We start from the raw sequence: 14,755 nt of genomic DNA, 5'->3' as shown, positions 1-14,755 counted from the left end.
ATAAATCTCTCTCTCCCCTCTCCCCGCCAAGCGGGCTGAGATCACCCTGAATACACACAAACACATGCGCTCCCAACCTACCCGCCACTCTCGTTTAAAGTGCAAGGGCTGCCGAGACATCAACCGCAAAAGACAATAAAAAGACACCGAAGCGCCAGGAATCCCTCCACCCCTCGCCATCCCCGCCCGCACACCCCTTTTTTCAACAGCCTAGAACCAAACTCAAAAACTGGAACGGAGCATTCGAGGCAAAGGAAGGAGGGGGGGGGGGGGGGTGCCAGGAGGTTCCGGACCTGGGGCAGAGCCGGCGCTCGTGGAAAGACGCGTGCTCTTTCTCTTCGGGAGGCGACGCCGTCGGCTTCCAGCGACGAGATCCAGTGAGCCGCGCCCGGTGGAGACCACACAAAAGGCCGCAGCTTTGGCCCCAATTCCGAGGGCGGCGCTCCCTCACCCGAGTCAAGCACGCACGCTGCCGACGAGCTAGCGAGCTCCCAACCGCGCCCGGAGAGGGGGGGCCCAAAATAGTGGGACACGATCCCGGGAGCCGACAAGGCGAACAGCCGCCGCGGCGCGCGCTCACTGCGGAGCCACCGGGCGTGCGTCGTCTCATCAGAGTTAGCAATCGCAGCGACAAGCAGTTCCCCAAGCCGAGACGACGAGAACGGGCTGTCCGCCGCTGCCGTTCCTCGCTGTCTGTATTGGTTCGCGGTGAAACCTAGTTCCCGATCCAGCCCATTCGCTTGGAGATGTGCAGCGGGCCAGGTGACGTCCGTCTCCGGGCACGCTGCCGGCAGCACTCTGCTATTCAGAAGACGTGAATAGGGCTGGGAGACGGCGCTGAGAATGCGGGTGCATCATGAGGACACGTTTTCCCTGGCGGCGGTGCGAGTCGAGCCGCTCTAGCAATCGCTGACAACACCCCTCCTGTATCTGGCCTGTTTCTCTTGTGTGATATGGAAAGAAGGCAGAGAGATTGCATCTGAAGAGCTTGGACTAGCACGACTAATACGTGCGTGCTGTGTGCGTGTGCGTTCTGTCGTCGGCCATGAGGGACTGTGGGTTAAACCACGTGGAACCGTGAGAGAAGCCTTGCGAGAAGAGGATGTGCCTTTCGTTGGCACCACGTGCCGCTTCTAAGAGGGACAACTGATGTTCCTGGAACGACGACGGGCTCCCGGCCAAAGTAAGACAGCGCGCGGTCAATGATTCCTTGCCGTCAGTCGAGCTACTCTGCCTCGTCACCCGTCGCCGTCGTAGTCTGGCAAGAGCGCTAAGAAGACTGGGCGGCAATGTTGATCGCGGCACAGCTCGTCGTGCTGGCCGGGCTGGCGCAAGCGTTGGCATCCAACTGGCGGAGCATCCGCGGAGACCGGCTCAACGCGGGCCTGTGTCCCGAGTCGGACGACGACCTCTGCTCCAACGGGCGGCCCGACAGCTCGCGGCTGGCTTGCAAGTGCGACTACGCGTGCGCCCAGTTCGGTGACTGCTGCGTGGACGCGCCGAGAAGTCCTAGCCGCGAGCCGGCCCACTCCTGGCGTTGCCACCCCAGCGGATTCTTCTCAACGAGGACGTGCCCCTCCCGGTGGCCCGAGGACGACCCCGTGCGACGTCTCTGCGAAGGTTGGGAGGACCGCGGCGACGAGGAAGAGAACGGGATCCCCGCCTCTAAGCACTACCTCGAAGACGTGCCCGCCTTCTCATCCGAGTCTGAGCACATGTACTGGAACGTCTTCTGTGCGGCGTGTCACGGAGACGCTGCTCGACTCGCCACGTGGCCCGCGAGTATCGACTGCGACACCGATCCGCTGGGCGGCCGAGGACCCGGTCCCGTGGTGATCTTCGACGAGAGGTCTCTCAGGCAGCTGGTGGCCGTCGGTAATCTGACCTACACGGGCGACAACCGGTTCTTGGTGACGGACCGAAACGAAAAGCACCGCTGCATGCTCCGGGTCCAGAGGTCCGGCTGGAAGAACTTCTCGCAGGCCCACCTGCTGCGTTCGTGCGCTGCGGGCGCTGAGGTGGCTACGCGATGTCGCAACGGTAGCGCCGAGCTGATGTCCCGTTGTTCCGCGTACACGGCATACGTGCACGACCGCGTGGCACGCAGGAACTACCGGAACTACCACTGCGCGCTGTGTGACGTGACGCAGAAGCAACGGCTGTCGTGCGGCGCGTACACGGACGAGCTTGAACCGAAGGGCAGCGTGGTCTCGTACGAGTGGCAAATAGAGTTCCGCGCGTGGCGCAACCCGGAGGACTCACCTCTCGAGTGCCGCGACGACAGCCGCATGAGGGACGACCTGACCGGGGCCTGCGTGCCCGTGGGCTGCGCGCCGGGCATGGTGCAGGGACCCGAAGGAATGTGCGTCAGTGCAGATGTGAAGCAGCCGGACCCGTTCGACAAGCCTCTGCCTGAGTGTCCGCTGATCCAGCTGGGCTCTAAGCACCTGGTCCTGCTGCGCAACGGGTCACTGCATTTGAACGTGAGCCGCGGGCAGGTGTTTGCGCCCGACCAGTTCCTCCTGGTGGCAGAGGTGAGCGCTCCACTGGAAGCTGTGCTGGTCTTCATCATGATTAATGAAGTTAACACATAAGAGAGTGATCACTTATTAGCATTTCCCTTAGCACTGTAGCTATGCAGCTACAAGGAAAAGCTGTACAACTTTCACGGAAACTTCGCCGTCGAGGAAAAATTGGTTCTGGTCCACGGATCAGGCCCGGGACCACCGCCTGTTTAGGGGAGTCGGTTTACCAGATAGGCTAACCGAGATGGCAAACACACGGCAAGTCGAGGCGCAGTTCATCAACAACTCGAAGTGGGAACGGTTGTGTCTCAATTTTAGTCGCCGCATGGCTGCGCTTGGGTGTATGCTAAATAGTTAGTACTCCCCTCATCTCAAATCTCACTTCACCTCGGAGAACTCCCCAAAAGGCGTACATTGCGCTAAGTCATGAGAGTGATGTACAACACAAATAACCGGTGGCCTGTGGAAGTAAGAGATCTGTGAGCTAAAGCAATGGAAGCGTAGTAGTAATGTCTTGTTATTCGTCGAAGCTGGCGGAGCACTACGAGCCTTCACATACAGTGAGGGCTCCAGATTGATTCGGACGACCTGGTTTCTTCAATTGTGCCCAAATATCAGAGCTCAAGTGTGCTCACATTTAGCCTCCGCCTATATGCAGTCACCGAAGCCGGATTTAAAACTGTTCAGTATAGCAATACTACAGCCACTGAAGTGGCACACGCGGCTGCAGATAATCAGAGGCATTGATTACGTTAGGTATTTAACAGACACTGAGGCAACAAGGTGAGCGTCAGAAAGAGTTTTATAACGATATTCGGAAAAGAGACGGATAATGAGAGGGGAGCTGGGAGGGTTAAGTTTTCTTTGTTTGGGCAATTCTCATTTCCTCGCCTTGTCTATTGAAACCTGGCGGAATTTTCCGCACAGAAGACCATTCAGTAAATGCATGCACTCTGATGTTATAGACAAATAAACTCTACAGCGAAATGTCGCAATAAAGTAATGGTAAGATAAGAAGTTTTTGTTACACAAGCCTTGCCTATAGGCATGGCACATAACTTCAAACCCATAGTCTATAAGCCTTTTAGCCGACAAGTTAGCGTTCTGGAAACACACTATCTGTTCACCGCGGTTAGGACTCGCACGGGTCGAGGGACAATGACAGGGATAGATATGTCCTCATGAAATCGACAATTACTGTAAAAAAATCATTTCTGCTGAACGGGCGCAGTAACGGAGCCCCAGGGAGTCTAAATTAGTCCGGAGGCCTCCGCTACGGAGTCCCTCATAGGCCATGTGTCGCAGCGGAATGTGAGAGGTTAAAATATAGTGTTTTTTTTTTGTTCACTTCTGTGCGGACGCCTGAACCGCAACGAAAGGGAAGCAAGGAAGAAAGGAGTGAAAAAAGTAAGAAGGGAGTGAAAGAAGTAAGAGAGAAAGAGCTGCTGTAGCGGATGTCTCCTAAATAATTTCGTCCGCCTGGGTTTCTTTATCGTGCACTGACACCGCACAGCACAAGGACACCTTCTGCCTTACGCGCCGATCGAAACGCAGCTGCCGCGGTCGGGTCTGAACCCGCATCCTCGGGCTCAGCAGCCGAGTGCTCTAACCACTGAACCGCCACGGCAGGCAATTACTGTCAACGCATGAATGAAGAGGACACGCTGTGTGTTTTGCTGGGTGCCTTTCCACTAAACGACTGTTTCCTTTATCTTTTGAAAAGTACAAAACTTGTTTCTGGAATGTAAAGCAAGATTACCTTTCATATTGCTCACACCTGCACATTGATATCCTTGTTACCACTATAACAGCTGGCTCGTTGCGTTTTGAGCAATAAATTTTCCGAAGCAAAGCTTGTCTGCTGAGAATCAGAGCGGACAACAACTACGGCTTGCGTACGTTTTGATGAGCACACGGTACGATCCTCTGCTTGATGAAATAAGCTAAGGTAGACACGCGCAGGAACGAGGCTACGTCCATTTGATGGTTTTTTTGTTCGTCCTCATTCTGGCTACACTCTGCGCATTCAAGAAACGAAAAGCAGTAGTAATTAGCCTCTGTTCTCGCATTTCTGACATAGTGCGCGCTGAAAAAGGGAGCTAGCTTCGATATATGCTGTTAGCCACAGAAGAACAACGTGCAGTCTTGCGCCTCAAATTAGCCGCAATAATTGGTTCCGGGGAAAAAAATGACGCAGTTAATGTCTCCGGTAGACATCTCAATTACGCCCTGAGAGAAGAGATGAAGGAGGAGGAGGAGGAGGAGGAGGAGGAGGAGGAGGAGGAGGAGGAGGAGGAGGAAAACGATTAAAATGAAGGAGCGTTGTTCGAGCTAATGGGTGGGGCCCTCATTCCAGGGCTCCACTGGCTTGAGCTGCCCTTCGGACCTGTTGTACGAGGGCCCGTTGGTCCTCCGGGTTATCGCTGGTCAGCAGCGCCGTGTTTTTCGTCTGCAGATTGTTTGGTTTGGCCCCACATACCCACGAAATCAGGAGGAGGGTATGGCGGGCGGGCCTCGCACCAGGGACGTGTATCGGTGTATGATGTCGGGTGTATGAGATGTAGTCTATGGAGGTTTCGAAATGTGTTTATATCTGCTGCCAAGAGACGGCATCTGGGGTGTCTAATTTCCTATGAGGTGGAGGGAAGTGTCTCCTTTGAAGACGCTGAAACTCGAGGCGTTCGTCATACCTGGAAGGCAGAGGGTGTTCGAATCACTCGCTGTGTTCGAATCACTCTGTGACTGGCATTCTGAACAACCATCGTGGCGCGTTGTTATGACGTCATACATGCAGTCACTCCATTTTGACCAATCACCGTGGCGCGTTCTTAAGACGTCATCTGTGAAATCACGTCATTCTGACCAATCATCGTGACGCGTTCTCATGCAGTCATACGTATAGCCACTCCATTTTTACCATGTCATCTTGGCGCGTTGTCATGTTGCCATATACCATATATACTATCATCACGCTAATCTGACCACTCATCGTGGAGCACTCTCATGACGTCATACATGAAGTCACTCCATGCTGATCAATCATCGTGGCTCGTTGTCATGACGTACCCCCTTCGCCAAAAGTAACCGAGCAGCAGGTATTCGCTTCTCAACGGTATAACGGAGCCGTTACGGCACCTCTAAAGACCGAAAGGTGTCAAAACGTGAATACAAGGGCTCCCCTTACTTTGTACAGATTCAGAGCTTTAGGGCTGCTGTAATAGCATCGCTACGCGTTCAGAAAACAAACCACCGCTGCCCGGTTACTTTTGGCGAAGTGGGTACGTAATGCACAAAGTAGCTCCATTCTGACCAACCATCGTGGAGCGTTGTCATGACGTCGTACATGAAGTCACCACATTCTTACCAATCATCGTGGCACATTGCACTTGGTGTGTTACGCCGACGCCGCATAACGCGGAATGTGGTCTCAACAGATGTCGCTATAAAACGGAAATCACAGTTTTGGTCATCCATGCCAAATTAAAGTTAATGCTATCAAAGAACCGCAAGTGCACGGACGAGCAAAGAAGCATACAGACAAAGGGCTGTCAGTGTTTGTTGGCAGGTGCAGAAGCCGCATACTGCAATAGGTGTGAGGACTGGAGTGTTTCTATAAGCCTGTCTCAGAACTGTTCGCAGAAAAGAAGTTTAAACGCCTGAATGCATTTCCGTGCTATTTGCGTCACTACTTCCCTTAAAACATATGCTTAGTTCCACTGCGGCACCTGCACTTCGATTGAGTACGGTGCATACGCAGTGGACTATGCATTTCCGTCCTACTGCGGTGGCTCAGTGGTCACAGAACGAGAACGAGGTCTGAGCACCGAACCCCGACCGCGCTGGCCGTATTACTAAAGCGCTCATGTGCAGCTTAATGTCAGAGCATGTTAATAGGTGGTCGCAATTAACCCGTAGCCCTCTACTATGGCGACTTTTTCTCTTCACCTACTTTTAGCACCTCCCCTGGCGGCACGGTTCAGGTGTCCGATGTGAAGACACCAAATCGATACTGCTTACGAAAAGAAACACTTAGAATACCTTGCATACGTACAAACTATGGCACGCCACACTTAAACTACCAAGTCCCCCTATTTTAAATAACCTAGGAAACAGGATTGATTTCAGGGCACGTATTTCAAAGAAGTCACTAAGAAGATTCCTGCTGGAAAGTGAAATAATAAATATTTAACTTTATAATTTCTCCTTATGTTGCTTTGTTAAAATACAATAATTTAACTTTCTGTTTAAACGTGTGCTATGTATATTTGATGTATTATATATGCTTGTTAGTGTTCTTACAGTTTTATTTTGTGTTCAATTTCAAAGTTTGCTGTCTGTACAAGACGTATGGTATATGCTTTCAAGTTTTGTCTGAAATTGCACCTTGTCTGCCGTTACTACTCGATAAGGCAGGAGCCCCTATCAGGATACGCCTTTAGCTCCTGCTTTATTGCGCGTTTGTTACCTGTTTAACAATGAATAAGCTTCAAACTACTGCACCTTTTCTTTCCACATAACCACCCAACCACGACTTAACGTTCTCCGCTAGCGGATATGATCGATACTTGGTGAAATAACCCGCCGCCGTGGCTCAGTGTTCAGAGCGCTAAGCTACTGAGCCGGAATACCCGATTTCGAGCCTGGGCGCGGCGGCCGCATTTCGATGCAGGCGAAACGCGAGAGGCGCCCATTATTAATTTAATTTTAATCAGTGGCCTCTGAGGAAACGAAGTGGTGCAGTAACTGCCTCACTTCTTGGTGGACACCTCAACCGCGCCGTGCGGGAAGGGAGGAAGGTGGGAGTGAAATAAGCAAGAGCGAACTAGGAGCATAGTGTCGTGCTCCTGAACACTTTCGGCCAATTGGGGATATTTAACGCGCACTGACATCTCACAGAACACTGGCATCTTTTGCGTTTCGCCTCCATCCAAGCGCGGCCGCCGCGGTCGGGTTCGAACCCGGGTGATCCGTCTCAGTAGCCGAGTGCCCTAACCACTTAGACACCGGGGCGCGTTTCCATTATTGTTGTCCTCTGTTGGAGTGGCACATACCCATATGGAGGATTGGCCAGGGTTCCTTGTACAGACAAACAATTGTGAAACAATGACTCATTTAAGGCAGTCGAAGAGGTTTAATTTTGTGCTTGGAAAAAATGCCCATTATTCCAGAACTACCCGCTGCGGCACCTATTTCTTCTTTCATTCCCTCCTTCATCCTATCCTTCAGGGCACGTTTGAGGTGTCCACTTAGAAGTGAGGCAGTTACTGCGCAGTTTTCTTCCCTCCTCCCCCTCCCCCAACGAAAAAACAATATGCTAAGTCAGCGCCTCCTGTAAAGTATAAGGGAAAGGCTGGCTAAGCATGACACTGTGTCGTTCTTGTTGCAAACTGTACTCAAATACTGAGCATACGTAGACGAGCAGGGAGACAGCAGCCGTCCACTGTATGTCTACCTGCCTAAAAACACATTTCCGCCGCCAAAACTGCGGCAGTAATTCCAGGTCCGATACCCTCAGGAATGTTTGTAGCCTTGGCTGCTGCTGGCATTTACTTAGCGCAGAAGCCAAAGGCCATGAATGGCCTAGCTACCTCGGCGCCGACAGTAGGATTAATAATAGAACAGGTCATTATGACGACACTCGAGTGTTGCATATAGAACACTGTGGCTCAATAACATAGGAATTAGGTGATAAAACTGCTTATATTATGGTGTGCATTGAGCAGTGGCTTTTTGTCTAACTTCAAGGCAATTTTTTTCCTCCACTCCTACTAAAGTTTTCCTTTCAACTGCCGTTTTCGGCTGCCTGTGCAGATGTCGGTGTCGCCTCAGCATACACGTAAACTTCTCAACCCCTCCCCTCCGTGTCTTGCGCAGTAACGCTTGTCACACGGTTACAGCCCCCCCACCCCCCACCCCAAGCCGCCCACTGCGATGGCGTTCTACTGCAGTGCACTGGTTCGTTGGTACGGTGCTCGACCACCTGCGCAATATTTCAGAGTACGTTAAAGCCCTAAAGTGGTAAACACTGGTCTGCGGACTTGTCATGCGTGAGGTATGCCTCAGAAGTCCACTGGAGCTTTAGCAAGCAGAATTTCAATGGTTACTTTCTTCATAAGCTGAAAGTAGCCACTGACATTATTCCCACAATTATTGGTCAAGTGTTAGGGAAGGGTATAAATGAGGGAGTGAAAGAAGACTGGTCAAGCGGAAACTGAAAGAATTCAACGTTGAGCTCTGCTCAAGAGCGAAATATTTCCTTTTTCACGCTGTCTACATCCTGGTATGCGCCGCTTCCGGGCCGAGGTATGGCAGAAATGTGAGCGTGCATGAAACGATGGTTGATGCCACCTATACGCAAGCATCTCGTGCTTAGCAGTGAGCCTTCCGTCCATTGCGCACGCAGGTGAACGAACAGAACCGGACGATCGGGTGGTACGCCCTGGTCTGCGCCTGCCACCGGATCAGCTTCATCTGGACGCCCGCCCTGCTGTTCGTGTCTCGGCTGGGGCTGGGTGCGTCCATCGTCTGCCTCGCGCTGCTGCTGGCCACCAGGCTGCTAGAGCTGCACGTGCGCAGGCACAAGATGGCCGCCTGCATGGCGGCGAGCGCCATCATCTCGCAGTTCACCCTGCTCCTGGAACCACACATCGAGCCTTTCGGCCGGGGCTGCGCGGCGCTCGGGGTGGCTTTCCACTACTGGAACCTCGCCTGCGTCGCCTGGACCACTGCCCTGGCCGGCGACACGTACCAGGCCTTGCACGCCCTGCGGAGCATGCGTCCGGACGGACGCTCCATTCGCCAGCTAGGCCTAGTCTGCTGGCTCGGCCCCGCCGCCATCGTGGCAGCCGCGCTCGCCATCGACCGTCTGCAGCCAGACTGGCCGCTGAGACCACTGTACGGCGAGCCGCTGTGCCTGCTCAACGACTCCCTTGGCGCGGCCGTGTTCCTGGGTGCTCCCATCGCCGCCATGCTGCTGACGGCGGCCGCATTGTTAGGCCTCGTCGGTCCGAGGCTTTGCGGCGGACCACAGCCGCAGACGAAGCCGGCCAAAGCCGAGTTCCGGGCCGACCGCGTGCGCTTCTTCCGACTGGTGGCGCTGGTGCTACTGGCGTTCTTCATGTGGTCGTCGCCGCCGCTCGCCGTGGCGCTGCGGCTGCACCAACTGTGGTACGCCTTCTTCGGATGCTTCGCCGCCCAGGGTGTGGTGGCGCTCGTGGCGTTAACGCCGCTGGGCCGCCTGGCGGCGCGGCTGCGTGGTACGCGTTCGGCCGGCGTGCTGGTGTCCAGTTCGTCCGTGGGTCACCTGTCGGACCCACAGGTTCCACCGCTGGTGGCAACCACGGTGCCGGCTGACACAAGCCCTTACCGCAAGCACTTGTCCCAGGCATCGGCGGCGGCGCAGCAGAGTTCGCCCACCAGGCGTCAGTCGTGTAAGCCCAACCTGGAGCGACGCTTCAGTAACAAGAGACCGTTGGTCATTGAGGACGAGTTAGAGAACAATGGGAAAGCGTGAAGACTGAATAGGTGTTTCTGCGGAGCGTTCCTCGGATGTGCGGCTTTAAATGTACTCGTGCAAAATGGCCAGCTGACAACGCATTGTGGCTTGTCCCTCGAGTATGCACGCGAGTGCATTCTGCAAAACAACAAACAGCGTGTGCCTCTCGCGCATCACGCACCAATAAGTGTCAGAATTTCAGCAAAAGCTCTTTGGCTGCCTCCTCTGTCGTCAGATGTGCAGAGCGAAGCGTTCACAAGTTTTTACTGTGGTTCCCCATGCACCTTCCCGTGAAGTCACGGTGAAGACCAAATGTTATGATGGAGCTCATGTCAACGCTCGTAAACTGAGAGACAAAATGCGCCCTTAGTACGCAAAGCTTCTTATAACAAGTGTTATTTTCAACCATTTCATGATCAACGAGAAGCACTCAAACCTCTGCGCATTTGCTGCAAACACGCAGAAAATGACTGCACGCAAGATCGCCAGCTGGATAACGAAGCCAAGGACATATTGCCGTGCCCATTTCGCATTGCATATGTGCTATACAGCCAGTCCAGTGTATACGACAGATACACTATACGTCATGCCAACTTTGTGGAGTACAAGAGGTAATGCGAAGAACCCTCCACTTAGCGTCTGATATACAAAGTTGCGAGCTAGTGCAAAACCCGCCGTCACAGTGGGTGTACAAAGTGTTCCAGGTGTCTACGGGCGCCTTACAATGATGCCAGCCTTCATGCAGCTTTTATGACCTATGTGCTGCGTATTCGGAAGGCATAGTGGACCAATATCGAAACTTCGTGGTTGTAATGTACTCTTAAGCTAAGTACACCAGAAACACGATGTCGGCGGAGCTAAAGAAAACGGAAATTTCTAGCAGACTAGTCGTTAGAGAGTTATAGCATAGCGCGATCCGCTTCCGCGAGGCGCCACTACGCATGCGCAGATCACCCTGGGGGCGCCAGATGGCGCCACGTACCCGTCAGCTGCGTGCGCGCCAGCCGCGTCAGGACCAATCAGCGTGTACCCAGCGGTGCCCCGCGGTAGCGGATCGCGCTATGCTAAACCTCTCTATTCACTTCTGGTGCGGAGATAAACCCGCCGTGCATGCTCGCAGTCACTCCTGGAACTGAAGTGTCGCCGATGATTGTTGACGGTCATCTAAAACTCCCTTGGCGGACGACAAGTAAGCTGAGCGATAAAGCTGAGAGAATCGCAGAATATGCAGGTCGTGGTTTGAGCCATACAAAGGTAGCCGGCGATCGCTCTAAGCAGAGCCTCTGTCCCGAGTTGGCGCAGCGGACATAATAGAGATGGCTACAATGATGATCACCCTCTAACATGCATTCTTCTCAAGTTTAGCTTCGAAAGTTCATTCTTTCACTTGAAGAGGCACACATATATCCCCGTAACTGCTTGTGATCTATACTGCGCTGTTCCCAGTGAATCACCGTCTAGGCACGTCAGGGACAACGGTATAATAGTTGAGCTGCCACCGGGAAGTTTTCAATCGTCGTATACAGCCCGGGTCCCTCGGCAAGTGCATCGTGGGGTGAGCGGACGCATCTGCATATATATGCAGCAGCCTTCCTCCCCTACATACACCGTCCTCCTCACCATATCGCAAATTACAGCACGGTAATTAAAATGCCCCATTCTCACGTCGCGACACGCCCGACGAATCCGCGGGCTGTAGTAAGAAGCGCAGCGGTCGGGGGTTGGGTGGGACACCAGGGCGGAGGGTCGAGTCTTCGAAGAGACGCCAGCGACATTTGCGGGTCTACCGACACGCCCCGAGCGAAACCGAAGGATGCGCGCGGCGTTCAGAAATACTTCCCCCACCGTCGGGCGCCGAGTGCATAGCCATCAGTCAGAGAAAAAAAAGTGTCGCCTCCCCAAAAATAAAGCGAAGGTTTAGCACGCGTGTTCAAGCGCAACCCCGCGGCCCGACGCCAAGAAAGTTATACTCATCTCGCGGCTCCACGGATGTCGCGTATTCGTCGACGTCGTTGCAAGTCGTCGACGACGGCTGCTCGCATCTTTCCCGGACAGCTGGGTGACGTCAGACCTGCCCGGGCCCGGAAACGAACAAAAACCCGCAGTGCAGTGATGTGGTGTCGCGAACAGGGTGTTGTCAGAAGCCACCGAAGTAGAAAGGAGTCGGTCGTCGAAGTTTCCAAGGACGCTTGTCATACATATGTGCTGTGCTCGTTCTGGAAGTCCCAGCTTCAGCGCTGGAACTTTGCAAGCATGCGTGAGTGACTTTTGGCGCGACAAACGCTGCTGCTTTGGCAGGCACGTAAGAAATTGGCACCGTTAGACGGCAAGCGAGAGCTTGACTACAAAAAAAATAACGGATTTGTTGTTGTTGTTGTTAGCCTATCAAAAGATGGCACATACCCACACTGGGGGATCGGCCAAGAATCGGGTGGCTATTCACCTGAACGCAGTTAACAAAAGGGAAAAGGACGTGGGAGCGCAACACCGGTGAATTTTTCGTCATGAACAGGAAAGGGATGAGTGTTTTGATTTTAAAATTTTAAGAATATTAATAAAGAGAGGGATTAAATATTAATGATTTAGTCAAAATGTAATAATTGATAGAAAAGAAAAGGATGGAACACTTAGCAAGGCAGTCGGTGAGATTCTATCAGGAAATTTTGAACAGCGGTGCAAACAGATCTGTGGCTGAACCCAAATGTGGTGGCGCCAAATGATAGCAAGAGCGGGCTGCTCAAACTAAAACGACACATTTTTTTTGTCTTCGTCGTCGTTCGTGTTGTGCTAGTAACTCAAGTCCAGACAACAGCCACTCGACCTCACCTTTTTGTTTCGGTTGCAAGACACTGGTTCACTGAAACTTTTTTTGAAAGCTAGGTCACGTCTCGTATCAAGATAGAACTGCACCAACAAAAAAAATGCAGAAAGGTAGGCTTGAGCAAGAACACGGTCTTTTCATCGTTTATATGAATTAACTCCATGACAGTGACAATGTGCATGTATACATGCAAACCTCCCTCATCGCTTAATTACGTATGCGCCATCATTTTTCGTTGAAACATTGAACATCCTGTTCCACGTTTGATTCTGTTTCATACTCCTTACTTTTTTACGCTTGTTGCTTTTTTTTTTACTTTTGGAAAAAAATCGCCGCATTAAGCTTCCTTGATGCGTGCCTGATACGTAAGCACGCATAGAAAGCGATCGCATGGCATGTCCTCCTGCATTACAGTACGTGGGCGACGGTGTTTTGTGTGAATTCGCCAGCGAATATTTGACGCTCGTGATACCGCGTAGCGGGAACTGAGCGCGGACACATGTACCGCAACCACTGCAACAAGCACCTCACACCGCTAATGCAATTGACACGCATGACCGGATAAGCCCAAGCCCTGTCGGTGCTGCATGGTTTAAGACCACTTCGCATCTATGTATATGTACACATCTATCTGTCAATAAAGACAACGTCGAAACTTCGAAACAGTTCGCGGCTGGAAGGTGATCACCGGGTTCGCGCCTCCACAGTTGTATCGACAGCCGTGCACTGAGGATGACTTCGGGTGGGTGGCACGCAGAAATTCTGCAAAAGAGGAAATGTTTTATTCCGAATGAAAATTCGCAGTGACTTCCTCGCTCGGTTACGGTAGATACTTAAACCAGCCAGAGTCGTCGCCTGAACCGCGCCTTTTAATCTCACATATAGGTTAGAACATAAATAAAATGAAATACCGAGTACGGTAGCACCACTTGCCACCCCTCCGCATACATACACACATGCATACACACACACACACACACACACACATACACACACACATACATACATACATACATACATACATACATACATACATACATACATACATACATACATACATACATACATACATACATACATACATACATACATACATACATACATACATACATACATACATACATACATACATTGTTGCATTTGGGTTGCAAGCCCCAAGGGTAGCGTTGGCCTGGCGGCCTGGGGCAAAGCTGGAAACATCCGAAGGTCCCGGCAAAGGATGAGTCGACTGGCAACAGAACAACTTGTTTATTCTGGCATCGCAAAAGAGCAGCCGGTCAGGGCGACCACGTTACTCGAAGGAAGGAATCGAAGGCTCTCGTTGGCGTCCGGGGCAGCTCGCTTTATACCCACGGAGTCGAGGGCAAGAGGGAACGGCTTGGGAAGAGGCGTCCGATACGGCGACGCTTGAACATGTCCAGACGTGACGGGCGCGTCAGCCAGGCCGGCGCCGGTCAGACCTCCTCGCCTCCCAGTTGGGGAGCTCCTCTCCCCGGCTGCCGCGCTTTGACAAGCGTGGGCAGCAGCATGCACACACACACACACGCACGCACGACGACACGTGGCACTGAAACCTGTCTGGACGCGCTTGGCGGGAGGCGTTGCGGCCGCGATGAACGAAGCCGCGGCGTCCGTTGCATCCGCGCCGGCTATACCGCGCGTCGAAGGCGAGACGTAACAGACCGCCCCGCCGGGAGAAGGAGATCCCGATGGTCAGGGGACTGCATCCGCTGTCCAGAGGGATGTCGCTCGATGATGCTCGTAAACGAAACCGGTCGTCCCTCGACGTTGCTTGAGCGCAGCGCACAGAGAAGGCCTCGTTCTCAGGTTCAGGATCACACAGGGCACTGCAAAGTCACTTCAGGAGAGTTGCCATTTTTGTGCTCGTTCCCAGCAAGCGTTAGAACTACGCCG

General features: G+C 52.8%; 1 protein-coding gene across 1 annotated transcript; it reads left to right on the top strand.

Moving 5' to 3' along the window:
• Positions 1-277: 277 nt before the first annotated feature.
• Positions 278-13,501, top strand: LOC144101251 (uncharacterized). The gene is made up of 2 exons (XM_077634338.1): positions 278-2,534; positions 8,929-13,501. Exons 1-2 carry the CDS (start codon positions 1,290-1,292, stop codon positions 10,036-10,038), a joined length of 2,355 nt encoding a protein of 784 aa, XP_077490464.1. The 5' UTR covers positions 278-1,289; the 3' UTR covers positions 10,039-13,501.
• Positions 13,502-14,755: the final 1,254 nt, after the last annotated feature.

Source organism: Amblyomma americanum, chromosome 8 (assembly GCF_052857255.1).
Source record: "Amblyomma americanum isolate KBUSLIRL-KWMA chromosome 8, ASM5285725v1, whole genome shotgun sequence".
NCBI lineage: Eukaryota > Metazoa > Arthropoda > Arachnida > Ixodida > Ixodidae > Amblyomma > Amblyomma americanum.
This window is presented reverse-complemented; position numbering and strand designations above follow the sequence as displayed.